This window comes from Dipodomys ordii, unplaced genomic scaffold, assembly GCF_000151885.1.
Source record: "Dipodomys ordii isolate 6190 unplaced genomic scaffold, Dord_2.0 Scaffold15, whole genome shotgun sequence".
NCBI classification, from domain to species: Eukaryota; Metazoa; Chordata; class Mammalia; order Rodentia; family Heteromyidae; genus Dipodomys; species Dipodomys ordii.
Genome location: NW_012267231.1, coordinates 15,997,595 through 16,011,319, shown reverse-complemented (window position 1 = coordinate 16,011,319; position 13,725 = coordinate 15,997,595). Strand labels below are relative to the sequence as shown.

The 13,725-nt window shown below is 51.4% G+C and overlaps 1 protein-coding gene across 1 annotated transcript; it reads right to left on the bottom strand.

Annotated features, from left to right (window-relative positions):
• Positions 1–6,205: 6,205 nt before the first annotated feature.
• On the bottom strand, positions 6,206–13,006 carry Scamp5 (secretory carrier membrane protein 5). The gene is made up of 5 exons (XM_013011934.1): positions 12,976–13,006; positions 11,120–11,276; positions 9,781–9,882; positions 7,075–7,192; positions 6,206–6,583 (listed from the first exon to the last, which is right to left on the bottom strand). Exons 1-5 carry the CDS (start codon positions 13,004–13,006, stop codon positions 6,389–6,391), a joined length of 603 nt encoding a protein of 200 aa, XP_012867388.1. The 3' UTR covers positions 6,206–6,388.
• Between the last annotated feature and the right edge of the window lie 719 nt (positions 13,007–13,725).

Genomic DNA, 13,725 nt, shown 5'->3' with positions numbered 1-13,725 from the left:
ACACACACACACACACACGAGAAAGAGAGAGAAAGAGAGAGAGAGAGAAGGGTGAGAGTTTGAAAGGAATGTGCTCAGAGGCCAGTGGCTCATGCCTGTCATCCTAGCTACTCAGGAGCCTGAGATCTGAGGATGGCATTTTGAAGCCCACATGGGTGGGGAAAAGTCCATGATTCTCATCTCCGATTATCTAGCAAAAAGCCAGAAGTGGCTGGGCGCCAGTGGCTCACACCTGTAATCCTAGCTACTCCGGAGGCTAAGATCTGAGGATCATGGTTCAAAGCCAGCCTAGGCAGAAAAGTCTGTGAGATTCTGATCTCCAATAAAAACCACTAGAAAACTGGACGTGGTGCTGTGGCTCAAGAGGTAGAGCACTGGCCTTGAACTAAAGAGCGCAGGGACAGTGCCCAGGCCCAGAGTTCAAGTCCCACGACCAACAAAAAAAAAAATAAAGCCACAAGTGTGCAAGTGGTAGATCAACAACTTGAGTGAAAAAGTCAAACAAAAGTGGGAGGACCTGAGTTCAAGCTCCAGTACCTACACACACACACACACACACACTCTGCTGGACCCTATCAGCCATCTTCTCCCCAGAGCATGAGAGTATGACATCAAGACACATTTTTGGTCCCCCAGAGTCCCCTCTGCCAACACCCTGCCACACCTCAGCCCTCTGGTGGTAGGACAGGGAGATTGTTGCCAAAACCAGAGGCTCAACTGCATCTCTGTTTACTCCCTGAAATTTCTCCATGTCAAGCTGATTCAATTCCCAGCGTTCATATTACTAAGCACAACCACTTAGACTTGGGGTGGGGGCCAACGTGGCTGCCTTGATGTGGTCCACCACAGCAGAGAATAAGACTCAAAATGCACCAGGCGCCACAGGCTCACGTCGGTCATCCTACCTACTCAGGAGGCTGAGATCTGAGGATCATGGTTCCAAGACAGCCTAGGTAGGAATGTCAAGATTCTTCAATTAGTCACCACAAGCTTGGAAGTGGAGCTAGGGCTCAAGTGGTAGAGCAGAGCCTTAAGTGGAAAAAAGCTAAAGGAAAGTACCCAAGAACCTGAGTTCAAGCATCAGTACTGGTACAAAAAATAAATAAAACAACAACAACAAAAATGCACTCCTTAGTACTGAGCAGGCTTTACTAAAACTCAAGCCCACCTACCTTTCCAATAAAAAGGGTGTGTGTGTGAGAGAGAGGAGGGGGGGGGGCGCTTGGAGACCAGAAATCAGGTCATTTAACCAGCATCTGAGCCAGGGTCAAATCCATTGAACCTGAGTCCAAAGAAGTGTGACTGTGAGACATGAGTTTTGTTTGCCCTGGAAGATCAAACTCCAAACCAATGAACCAATGAAGCCACCTTTTATTGCATATTGAGTTTATCCGTAGGCAGTTCCTCATATTGCTGGCCTGATACACTTGTGAGAACCTTTTTTTCTTTTTGGCAGTGCTGGGATTTGAATTCAGGGTCTTGAACTTGTTAGTCAAGTGATCTACCGCCCAGTCGCATCTCCAACCCTTTTCTTGGACTGGTTATTTTCTGAGAGGGTCTCATTTTTCTGGCCTGACAGTGATCCTCCTATTTTGTTTCCTGTCACAATAGGGAAGGTACACACCACATCCAGTCTCTACCATTGAGATGGAGTCTCATGAACACTTTTGTGACCTGGAACTGTGATCTTCCGATCTCACTCTTCCAAGTAGCTAGTATTAATTACAGAGTAGAGCCAGTGGCACTTGACATCTAGGAACTCTTTCACAGCAAAAAGAACTGGCAGGCGGGTTGGGCTGTAAGAATGGGGGCCGAGATGACTGAGCCTCAGTGTTCCAGGTCACTAGCCAGGCAGTTAAGCCACAGCTAGGGCCAGATTCTTTGTTTACATAATAAACACAGTTGGTTTTTTTGTTTTTTTTTTTTTTTTTGCAGTCCTGGGCTTGAACTCAGGGCCTGGACACTGTCTCTGAGCTTCTTTTGCTCTATCCCTCTATGGCTCTACCACTTGAGCCACAGTGCCACTAATGGCTTTGTCTGTGTATGTGGTACTGAGGAATGGAACCCAGGGCTTCATGCATGCTAGGCAAGCGCTCTACCACTGAGCCACAACTTCTTTTTTTTTTGGGGGGGGGTCCAGTCATGGGGCCTAAACTCTTGGCCTGGGTGCTGTCCCTCAGCTCTTCAGCTCAAGGTGCTGAGGAATTGAACCCAGAGCCTCATGCATGCAAGGCAAGCGCTCTACCACTGAGCCACCTTCCCAGCCTCATGAGCCACAACTTCTACATAATAGTAAAGTGCTGGTGGCTCACGCCTGTCATCCTGGCTACTCGGGAGGCTGAGATCTGAGGATCAAGGTTTGAAGCCAGCCCGGGCAGGAAAGTTCGTGAGGCTCTTCCTTTCAATGAACCACCCAAAAGCCAAAAGTGGAGCTGTGGCTCAAGTGGTAGAGCACCAGCCCAGGGACAGTGTAAGCACTGAGTGCGGGCCCGGGGCCAGCGCACACGCACGCACACGCGTGCACACACACGCACGCACATACAAATACCTTAAAATAAGCACGGGATGTAAAGAGCTATCGGCTATTTTTCAAAAATAACATAACCCATTACACTAGACCCGACAGCACGGGGCAGCCGAGGGCGGCACAGGCCCACGCCCCTCTCCTGCCTGCCCGATGGCCCCGCCGGTGCAGGCAGGGAAACTGAGGCCTCCCGGGCCGCGCGCGCCCCGGGCCCTCCCGTGCCCCCCACCCCCCAAACGGAACCCGGCGTCCCCAGTCCGTCCGCCGCTCACCCGCGCCAGGCGCATCTCGGGACAACCCTCAAATATCGCGATAGCTCGGCCGCTTCCCCCTCCCCCCCGCCCAATCAGCGTAGAGGCTCTCGCGCCATGCGGTCGCGCAGCCTTCTGGGAGTTGTAGTCATTGGCGGGGAAACCTTGCCACCCGAAGCCCAGGTTTTCTCAAGGGCCTAAGCTCCTCTGACCTCCTTTCTCCTGCCCTACCCCACCCCTCTGGCCTCCTTTCTCCCAACCTACCCCACCCCTATCGCCTCCTTTCTCCCACTCCCAACTGATCAGAACTCAGGCACTGAATACCAAGAATTCACCGCAGGGTGGAGCTCTGTCAGAGGTAGGCCTCCATGAGCAACGGCTTAGGCCGTTCTGGGCAGGAAAACTCTTCTCATTGAAGATGAATCTTATTTGTATCCATGCTGGGGCTTGAACTCGGGGCCTGGGTACTGTCCTTTCCACTCAAGGCTGGCACTCTACCTCTTGAGCTTCATCTCCACTTTTGGCACTTTTTGGTGGCTCACTGAAGACAACACGCCTCACAGACTTTCCTATCTGGACTGGCTTCAAACCTTGATCCTCAGAGCTCAAGTGTCCTGAGTCGCCAAGATGATGGGTATGAGCTACCAGCGACCCGGCAAGAAGTGCATGGTTACTAATGCCAGATAATGAGTGTCAGGTCACAGGCCCACCCCCTCTGCCCCACGGCCCCCAGGGAGGCTCCACGAAGACACGTAACACGGGACAGGGTGAAATTTCCCCCTTTATTACAGTTCACTTAATTACCACAGACAGACACATTGGCTCAGGCAGGTCAACTGCCAGCTAGGGGATGGTTTGTGTCTCCCAGAAATAAGGAAGGGCAGTGGGCACCAAGAGAATGCAAAAGCAGGTCACTGACTGGCCACAGTCCCCAAGATTTCCCCCAAACAGACCGGGTCTTCTTGCCCAATCCCAAGCCAAACCATCCAGCAGAGATGAATCTGTGTCCAGCCCCTTCCCCTATCCCCCAACCACCCATCCTGCTTCCCAGGTAAGTGCATAGGTGCCTGGAGATGAAGCATCTCGGCCTGAACAAGCTGGGCCAGACACAGATAAATGGTTCCTGCCCAGGCAGGGCCAGACACAGCTGTTACAGGTGAGGATCAAGGAGAAAGGGCAGGCTGGACAGGAAGTTGATTCAAGGTGGTCACAAGTAAGTCACAGATGCTAGGCTGGCAGCTAGGTCACAGCCCTGTTGGAACTATCAGAGGGACTGAGGGAAAGGAAAGCAGAGGTCTGGGCTGGGGGAGAAGGGAGAGGTTGGACGCTCACGGTGGCCTGAAAACCCTGGTGTTAAGTTTCTAAGATTTTTGCCAGCCTGAAGTAGCCGACTCAGGTTTGGTTTAGTAGCCCACCTAAGCAGGTAGGCTTCTGTTGGAAGGAGGGTAGAAAACAGGCAAACACACCCTCTCCAAGCCTCACCCAAAGATGGAGCCCCTACCAGTAAATTTTTATTTCAGGGGCCGTACTGGGACTTGCACTCAGGGCCTGGGTGCTGTCCTTAGCTTTTTTGATCAAGGCTGGTGCTCTACCACTTGAGACACAGGTCCACTTCCAGCTTTTTTTTTTTCCAGTTCTAGTTTTGTTTATTTATTTTTTGCTGGTTAATTGGAGATGAAAAGTCTCATGGGCTTTCCCCCTGGGGCTGGCTCTGAACCATGATCCTTAGATCTCAGCCTCCTGAGTAGTTAGGATGACAGGCATGAGTCACTGGGTGCCCGGCCCTACCAGTCAGTAAGTTTAACTCCCTGCTTAGAACAGAATAGCTCCCTGCCAGACCTGAGATGGTTTTCTTGAGCAGGGAATTGTCGGCTTCCTGAACCAACAGGGTAAGAATGAAGTCCTAGAGTCAAATAGGAGCAGGTTATCTGAAGTGGATCAACAACAGCAACCACAAAAAGCTCTGAAAACTAAAAGTAGAGTCCTCTTCCTGTCTAACCAGAAAGTCCTTTCAAGCCTTTGTGCTCCAAGCTCAGAGTAGGCCTGGGTGCTTCTCTCCAGAAATGCTCTAATGTAGCCAAGGGCAAGAGGGCTAAGGAGGTGAAGCTCCCTCCGGGCACCCCCTCCCCCTCCAAACTATGCCATTTGCCTTCTCCAATCACTTCTCCAGGCCTGGTCCTCTGAGTCTCTTCCCTTCTGCCAGACTCATACAGAATACCTGCTGCAGGAGTCCAGTGTCACTCAGAGATGCCCAGAAGCCCCAGTGGGCTGGGGCTGACCAAACCACCAGAGATGAGTATTTCCATGCCCTTGGCGACTGCCTAGCACTGCCCAGCTTGCCAGGGAAGTCAGTGGGGTGGAAATAGCAGGATGAAGCCATAGTTAGGTCATAGAAAGAGCTAGAGGGGTCCAAGCAGGTTTGGGGAGAAGAGGAAGGGGAAAGGAAAAGACAAACTTGTCTTGCTGGGTGCTGGGTGGCTCATACCTGTCATCCTAGCTAATCGGGAGGCTGAGATCTGAGGATCGTGGTTGAAAGCCAGCCCATGCAGGGAAAAGTCCCGTGAGACTCTTAGCTCCAATTAACCATTAAAAAAGCCAGAAATGGAGTGGTGGCTCAGAATGGTAGAATGCTAGTCTGGAGCATAAAAGCTCAGGGGCAGTGTCTAGGCCCTAAGTTCAAGCCCCAGGATCAGCACATTTGTGCACGCACATACACACACGTACACACACGTACACACACACAGAAAAGAAAAACAAATCTCTGTAGGCCAAATTCTCAGAGCCAAGAAGACCAGCCCTGCCTTCCCAATCTCTGGGAGTTTGGGGGTGGGGGGGCTCTGCCTCTCCCACAGTGCATCCTTCCCACAGGGAGGCTGGCTCGGGTCTCTTCACTGGCTTCCTTGAATTGAGGATCAGATCAGATTTGGGAAGCAGAGATAAGCAGGACCCTCACGCTTCGGGGAAGACCAAGGAAAGCCACATGGGGGGGAAAGAAAGAGATCCTGGCCCAGGGAAGAGAGCTCAGAGCATCTGACAGCAGGGAGGAGACCTGGGTGACACAAGTCCCCTCCCGTGGGCCCAAGGGCAGAAACAGCTTCAGTAACCGTGCAGAGAGCACCAGGCCCTCTGCTGTGCCTCCCCCTGCCCTGTACGAGTTAGAGGGGGCAGCTTGATTGGGGCGGGGGGGGAGGGCAAGGGGGGAAGGGTGGGGGACAGGGAGGCTGGTTGAGTTCTAAACATACATTTAGCACCAGGACGAGAGACCTCCACTCCACACAGCTTCACAAGGGGACACAGACACAGCGCACAGACAATGCCATGTGCGGCCCACAAGCCCTCAGGGGTGCTACGGGGTGAGACCCAAAAGGTAGGGGGGGGGGGGGGGGGGGGGGGGGGACAGGGGCTAAACATGTACATATGCACACACAGATAGATAGATCAAGAGAGCTCTCATTCTTTGTACAAAGTGGAAGAGAAGGAGAAAAAGGGGAAAGGGGGAACCCTGCATGGTGGCCACGATCGGCGATGTGGCTCGAGCCCCTTTGTCCCCACTGGCCACCCGCACCCCCCCCACCCCCACCCTCCACACTGCCTCCCAGCGGGCGGGGCTGGTTTACATGTCGTTGGAGTATGTGTAATTAGGGGTGGCGGAATACTGAGTCTGTGGCTGGTTCATGGCGCCCTGAGCCGCCCCCATGGCAGCGTTCTGGGCGGCCTGCTGCACGTGCGGGTTCTTCCAGGCCCCCGTGGTCCACTCTTCCTGGGCTTTACTGAAACTCCCTCCGCTCCCCCGGTAGAATTTATGAACCTGTGGGAAGAGAAGCAAAAGGAAGAGTTAATCAAAAAGAAAAGGCAGGGTGGATACAGCGGTACCTGCCTGTAACGTCCGCAGGGCAGGGGAACTGTAAGCTCAGGGCCAGCCTAGACTCTATCTCAAAAAAATAAAAAGCACCAGGTGCAAGAAGCTCAGGCTTTTAATCCTATCTACTCAGGAGGCTGAGATCTGAGGGTCACGGTTCAAAGCCAGCCTGGGCAGGAAAGTCCGGGAGACTTTTATCTCCAATCAAGCAGAAAAAAGCCAGAAGGAGAGTTGTGATTCAAGTGGTAGAGTGTTAGCCTTTGAGTGAAAAAGCTAAGATCACCAGACACTGGGGGCTCATATCTGTCATCCTAGCTACTCAGGAGGGTGAGAACTGAGGATCGCAGTTCAAAGTCAGCCCAGGCTGTGAGTTGAAGCCCCGTATGGAATATGGCAGTGTCTCCCCCAAGGCCCCTCTGGTGCCTTCGCAGGCCACGTACCATGCTGAGCGCGATGAAGGAGAACACCGCTACGACCGTGAACATGATGGTTGGGATGAGCATCACCACCGCGGAGCCCACGTTCGTCCCGAAGAAGGAGATGGTTGCAATCCAGCCGCTGTAGAAATAAGACATATGTGGAGCTGTGCACGCTGGAGGGAGTGGGGTGCCAGGAGCCCCCCATGACACAGAGAGGAGCCCGATGAAGAGATGCAAAGGGACCATCCCCTGGCCAGGTATGGTGGCTCATGCCTGTAATCCCAGCTGACATCTGAGGATCGAAGTTCAAAGCCAGCCCGGGCCAACAAATCTGTAAGACTCTTATCTCCAGCAAAAAGCGGGAAGTGGAGGAAGTGTGGCTCAAAGTAGTAGAGCACCAGCCTCAAATTTGAACTCAGCTTCAAGGCCTGAGTTCAAATCCCAACATTGGCACAAAAATCTTAAAGACTTCGCCAGGCACCAGTGGCTCACACCTGCCATCCTAGCTACTCGGGAGGCTGAGATCTGAGGATTGTGGCTGGAAGCCAGCCTGGGCAGGAAAGTCCACGAGACTTTTATGGCCAATGAGCCACCAGAAAACCGGAAGTGGTGCTGTGGCTCAAAGTAGTAGAATGTTAGCCTTGAGCAAAAGAGCTCAGGAACAGCGCCCAGACCCTGAGTTCAAGCCCCAGGGCTGACAAAAAAAAAAAAAGAAGAAGAAGAAGATCTCTTCCTCAGGGCTCAGGAGTGGGAATACTTCCAGACACAAGGCCTTGCCCTTCATTTGCCTACCAAGCTTGACACTCCCGGGCCTCCTAGAAAACGTTACCCAACAAAAACAGACCTGAAGACCAAAGGAACAGATTAGAAGATCCAGAAATAAAATCACAAACCTGTCGTCAGCTGATATTTGACAAAGGAGCCAAAGACATACAGTGGAAGAAGCAGAGCCTCTTCAACTACTGGTGCTGGGAAAACTGGGTGGCCACAAGCAGAAAACTAAAGGTGGACTCCAGCCTGTCACCATGTACTAACATCAACTCAAAATGGATCAAAGACCTTAACATCAAACTTGATACTCTGAAACTACTGCAGGGCAGATTAGGAGAGACACTTGAACTTATAGGCCCAGGCAAGAACTTCCTGAACAGAGTCCCAACGTCACAACAAATTGGAGAGAGACTTGACAAATGAGACTACCTTAAAAGAAAAAGTTTCTGCACAGCTAAAGACATAGCTACCAAACTAGAAAGACAGCCAACTAACTGGGAAAAAATCTTTACCAGCAAAATATCAGAAAAGGGCCTGATATCCATTATATATAGGGAACTCAAGAAACTAACCTCTCACAAATCTAATGAACCAATCATGAAATGGGGGGAGCTAAAGAGACTTCTCAGAAGAGATAAAAATGGCAAAGAAGCACATGAGGAAATGTTCATCATCCCTGGCAAATAAAAACAACCCTGAGATACCACTTTACCCCATCAGAATGGCCCACAACCTAAATTCAGCCAGCAACAAATGCTTGAGGGGATGCAGAGAAAGAGGAACCCTACTGCATTGCTGGTGGGAAGATATGGAAACAACCCAGATGCCCCCCTACAGCTGAATGGACCCAAAAGTTGTGGTACCTATATACAATGGAATATTATGCAGCCATTACGAAGGACAAAATAATGGCATTTGCAGGGAACTGGATGGAACTGGAGCAAATCATTTTGAATGTGGTAAGCCAAGAGCAAAGAGACAAATGGCACCTGGTCTCCCTGATATGTGGATGCTAAGGCCAAAATGCAAGGAGATATGACAAAGTAAACAGGACTCGAGAAACAAAGAACTTCCACTCATTTTGTGGTATCATTGCTAAATGACTCCAAGTTCTTGACCGCACATATGGTATATATATGTGCACATCTGAGGGAAGCTAGGAGGACACAGAATCAGAGGAAAACAGGGGAAACATACAACAGAGGGGCCCATCAGCCGCACTGGACATAGACGAAAACGAACTAAGCAACTCAAAGGCAGCGATGGGAGGGAGGGAAGGAGAGGGAAAGAGGGAACAGCTGACACTAAGCAAAAGGAAAGAAATGTACATATCACTCGATGTGGAAGAAATAGCTGTATTGTCAAAGCTCACAGAATTCACAAACATTATAGACCATGATAATGACCGTTTGCCTTGTGAAGATTAAAATGTGGCTGGGCGCTGGTGGCTCAGACCTGTAATCCTAGCTACTCAGGAGGCTGAGATCTGAGGATCACGGTTCAAGGCCAGCCCGGGCAGAAAAGTCTGTGAGACTCTTATCTCCAAGTAACCACTAGAAAACCGGAAGTGGCGCTGTGGCTCAAGCGGTAGAGCACTCGCCTTGAGCTGAAGAGTGCAGGGATAGCACCCAACCAGAGTTCAAGCCCCACGACTGACAAAAAAAAAAAAAAGTTAAAATGTATTGGTGACTTTAACTAAGTATCACTATCCCACAATTCTGTAAAATTTGTGAAATGTGTAATCACTTAATCTTAATAAAAAAAATTTAACAAAACAAAACACTGCCCAGAGCCCCCCTCCTCCATGGTGCTACAGGCAGATGCTACTATACTGTACTGAGCCCAATCTTCCCTACCAGCCAGCCTCTTGGTATCTGCACTGGGGAGGCATGCAAAGGGTACACCCAAGGGCCACTCCTAGCACCCCCCAGCCCTGGTCCCCTCCCTGCCCCTTACCAAACACCCCAGCCTGGGATGCCCACAGCCTGGATGATGCTTATGACCAGCTGAGCCATGAAAGTGAAGAAGAACGCCATGAAGCTGAAGGAGCTGTCGGTCCTGCAGTGGAGAAGATGGCTGTTACCCAGAAGTCACCCCTAGAGGACCGAGCCTTTACTGCCCTCAAGAATCCCAAGCATAGCCGGGCTCTGGTGGCTCACGCCTGTCATCCTAGTCACTCAGGAGGCTGCGATCTGAGGATTGCCATTCAAAGCCAGCCTGAAAAAAGTCTGTGAGACTCTCATCTCCAAAAAACCACCAGAAAACCGGAAGTGGTGCTGTGGCTCAAGTGGTAGAGCGCTCACCTTGAGCTGAAGAGCTGAGGGACAGTGCCCAGGCCCAGAGTTCAAGCCCCATGACCAACAACAACAACAAAAAAAGAATCCCAAGCATAGGCTGGGAAGGTGGCTTAGTGGTAGAGTGTTTGCCTAGCATGCATGAAGCCCTGGGTTCCATTCTCAGCACCATATAAACAGAAAAAGCTGGAGGGCTAGAAAGGCGGCTCAGTGGTAGAGTGCTTGCCTCACATGCATGAGGTCCTGGGTTTGATTCCTCAGCACCACATAAACAGAAAAGGCCAGAAGTGGCACTGTAGCTCAAGTGGTAGAGTGTTAGCCTTGAGCTGAAGAGCTCAGGGACAGCACCCAGGCCTATTGTCCAAGCCCCATGACTGACAAAAAAAGAAAAGAAAAAGCTGGAAGTGGCACTGTGGCTCAAGTGGTAGATCGCTAGCCTTGGAACGGTGCCCAGGCCCTGAGTTCAAGCCCCAGAACTAGCAAATAAAAAAGGGGGGGAGGGGAAACAACAAGGTTTCTCTGTTGTACCCCCAATCCAATGGTAAAGAGAAAAGGGGGAGGAGCCTTTGGCCTAGCTACACCCCCTCCTTTCAGGATACCCAAACCCCACCTGGTGGTCTGAGCCAAAAGTAAACAAGGGACTAGAAGTGTAAAGATGAGAGAAAGAGGAAAGGAGACACAGAAGCCAGGCACCAGGGGCCACGCCTGTCATCCCAGCTACTCAGGAGGCTGAGATCTGAGGATCACAACTTGAAGCCAGCCCAGGCAGGAACATCCATGAGGCTCTTATCACCCATGAATCAGCAAAAAAGCCAGAAGTGGAGCTGTTGATCAAGTGGTAGAGTACCAGCCTTGAACAAAACAGCTCATGACCTCCCCCAGGCTGAATTCAAGCCCCAGTACCAGCATTGAGAGAGAGACAGAGAGAGGGGGAAAGAGGGAGAGAGAGGGAGAGAGGAGAGAGGAGAAGGCTAGGAGCTGGGCTCCAGACCGTCACTTACTTGAAGGCCTTGTAAATGGGCCGAAACCAGCAGACGTAGGAGCAAGGCGTGAAGAGAATGAGCCAGAGAAAGGCGAGGCCAAAGTTGGTGGCTCCCCCTCCTCCAATCAGCCACGCGAGACAGCCCACCAGGTTCACGGCCAGCGTGACGCTGTTCACTGCAGGCCCAGGAGCACATGTACACAGAGAGACAGACAGACACACACAGGCAGCAGTGCACCAGCACACACACGCACAAGCAGAGATGCACACGCACGGATACAAATGCAAGCCACATTTACATGCACAGACACACAGACACACACAGAGGGAGTACATACTGTAAGAATGCAACCTGGCAGCTCATACCAACTCCCCGCCCGCTCCTGGGGATCTGAGAAAGCTGGAGGACAAAAGAGTCTCTGCAGCAGGAACCCAGCAAGCTCCTCTCTAGGGTCCCAAACAGCTAGACACCTGGTGGCACACGCACCCTCATCCTAGCTACTCAGGAGGCTGAGATCTGAGGATCGCGGTTCAAAGCCAGTCGGGGCAGGAGAGACCGTGAGACTCCTATCTCCAATAAACCACCAGAAAACCAGAAGTGGCGCTGTAGCTCAAGTGGTAGAGCGCTCGCCTTGAGCTGAAGAGCTGAGGGACAGCACCCAGGCCCAGAGTTCAAGCCCCACGGCCGACAAAAAAAAAAGGGGGGGGGGTGTGTACTGGGAAGGTGGCTCAGTGGTAGAGCGCTTGCCTTGCATGTATGAGGCCCTAGGTTCAATTCCTTAGCACCACATAAGCAGAAAAAGCTGGAAGTGGCACTGTGGCTCAGGTAATAGAGCACTAGCCTTGAGCCGAAGGGCTGAGGGACAGTGCCCAGGCCCAGAGTTCAAGCACTAGCCTTGAGCTGAAGGGCTGAGGGACAGTGCCCAGGCCCAGAGTTCAAGCACTAGCCTTGAGCTGAAGGGCTGAGGGACAGTGCCCAGGCCCAGAGTTCAGGCCCCATGACCGACCAAAAAAAGGTCCAAAGCCTCCAAGTAGGAGAAATGTTCTTCTTGGCCGGGCATCGGTGACTCACACCTATAATCTTAGCTCAGGAGGCTGAGATCTGAGGATAGTGGTTCAAAGCCAGCCGGGGCAGGAAAGTCCATGAGAGTCTTATCTCCAATAAACCACCAGAAAACTAGAAGTGGTGCTGTGGCTCAACTGGTAGAGCACCAGGCATGAGCATAAAATGTCAGGGATAAGCACCCAGGCCCTGAGACCCGCTGACTAATCAAAGGCAGTCAACCTCCACCTTGAGCTGTGTGGTCCAGGCATCTGCAGTCCTTTCTCCAGGCTTAGACCTATTTCCTAGAGACCAAAGCACTTGGCTGGCGCCTAGTAAGGGCTTAGGTAAATATTTATAGACTTTAAATCCCAGCTTCTAGATGCGATCTCCCTGGGGACTGAGGTCAGAGAGCTCTGGCACCTGTACAGCTGTGGCCACTTCAGACATATCATGGACACTCCTTCCTGTGTGTTTTAGTGGTATTTCTCTATCCCTGTTCAATTCCCTCCAAAGAGGCTGGGAAGGTGGCTCAGTGGTAGAGTGCTTGCCTTGTATGCATGAGGCCCTGGGTTCGATTCCTCAGCACCACTTACACAGAAAAAACCGGAAGAGACACTGTGGCTGAAGTGGTAGAGTGCTAGCCATGAGCTGAAGAGCTGAAGGACAGCGCCCAGACCCAGAGTTCAGTCCCCATGACCGACAAAAAAACAAAACAATTCCTTCCAAAGTTTCTTGGAGCCCTGGTATTCTTGTTGATTTTACTTGCTCTTTACATAGAAGAGACACTAACTCATTACCATATTGCTGAACATCTCTCCTCCCAGCCCTACCCTCCGCCAGTTCACTTGCTCTGACAGCCATCCTCTGCTTCACAGGGAAGGGCGGCCATTGACTGGGCCATCTTCCTTATCCAGTCTAGATTCACACTTTTTCATTACACTCATCTTATTCCCTCTGCTTCTCTGTCTTCTGGTTACAACCTCCAATGAGCACAATGCCCATCCATACCTAAACCAAATGTCCCTAGGCAAAAATAGACCGGAAGGAAGTCCAGCAGAACTATCAACTCTTGACCACAACCTCAAAAACACCCTGGTCAAGGCCTACAAACTCCCTTCATGAAGGGGCACTGTGGCTCATGCCTGTAATCCCAGCTACTCTCTGTAATCCCAGCTACTCAGGAAGCTGAAATCGAAGGATCCTGGTTCAAAGCATGCACGGGTAAGGAAAGTCAGTGAGATTCTTATCTCCAAAGAGCCAGCAAAAAAATGTTGGAAGTGGAGCTGTGGCTCAACTGGTAGAGCGTCAGCCTTGAGTGGGAAAAAAAAGCCAAGCAAAAAGTGTAAGGCTCTGACTCCAAGCCTTTGTACTGGCACCAACCCCCTCCCAAAAATAAATGAAATCTCTGAGAGATGGAAGAAACTGTACCGGAAGGGAGGAGGCTTGATGGGGGTACTGAGGCTGAGGCCCAGCAGAGAAGCTGACCTATGAGAGGAGCCTGCTGGGAACGACTTAGAGGAAAGACATCTCAGTTTATTCAGATGCAACATAAGGCTGGGCCGGCTGGTGGCCCGATGCCA

Coding starts and splice junctions, on each gene's coding strand:
- Scamp5 (XM_013011934.1), bottom strand. CDS start 13,006: ATGGCTGTCAGAGCAAGTGAACTGGCGGAGG. Junction 9,883..11,119: donor CCCATTTACAAGGCCTTCAA/GTAAGTGACGGT, acceptor TCTCCACTGCAG/GACCGACAGCTCCTTCAGCT. Junction 6,584..7,074: donor CCTTCATCGCGCTCAGCATG/GTACGTGGCCTG, acceptor CTCTTCCCACAG/GTTCATAAATTCTACCGGGG.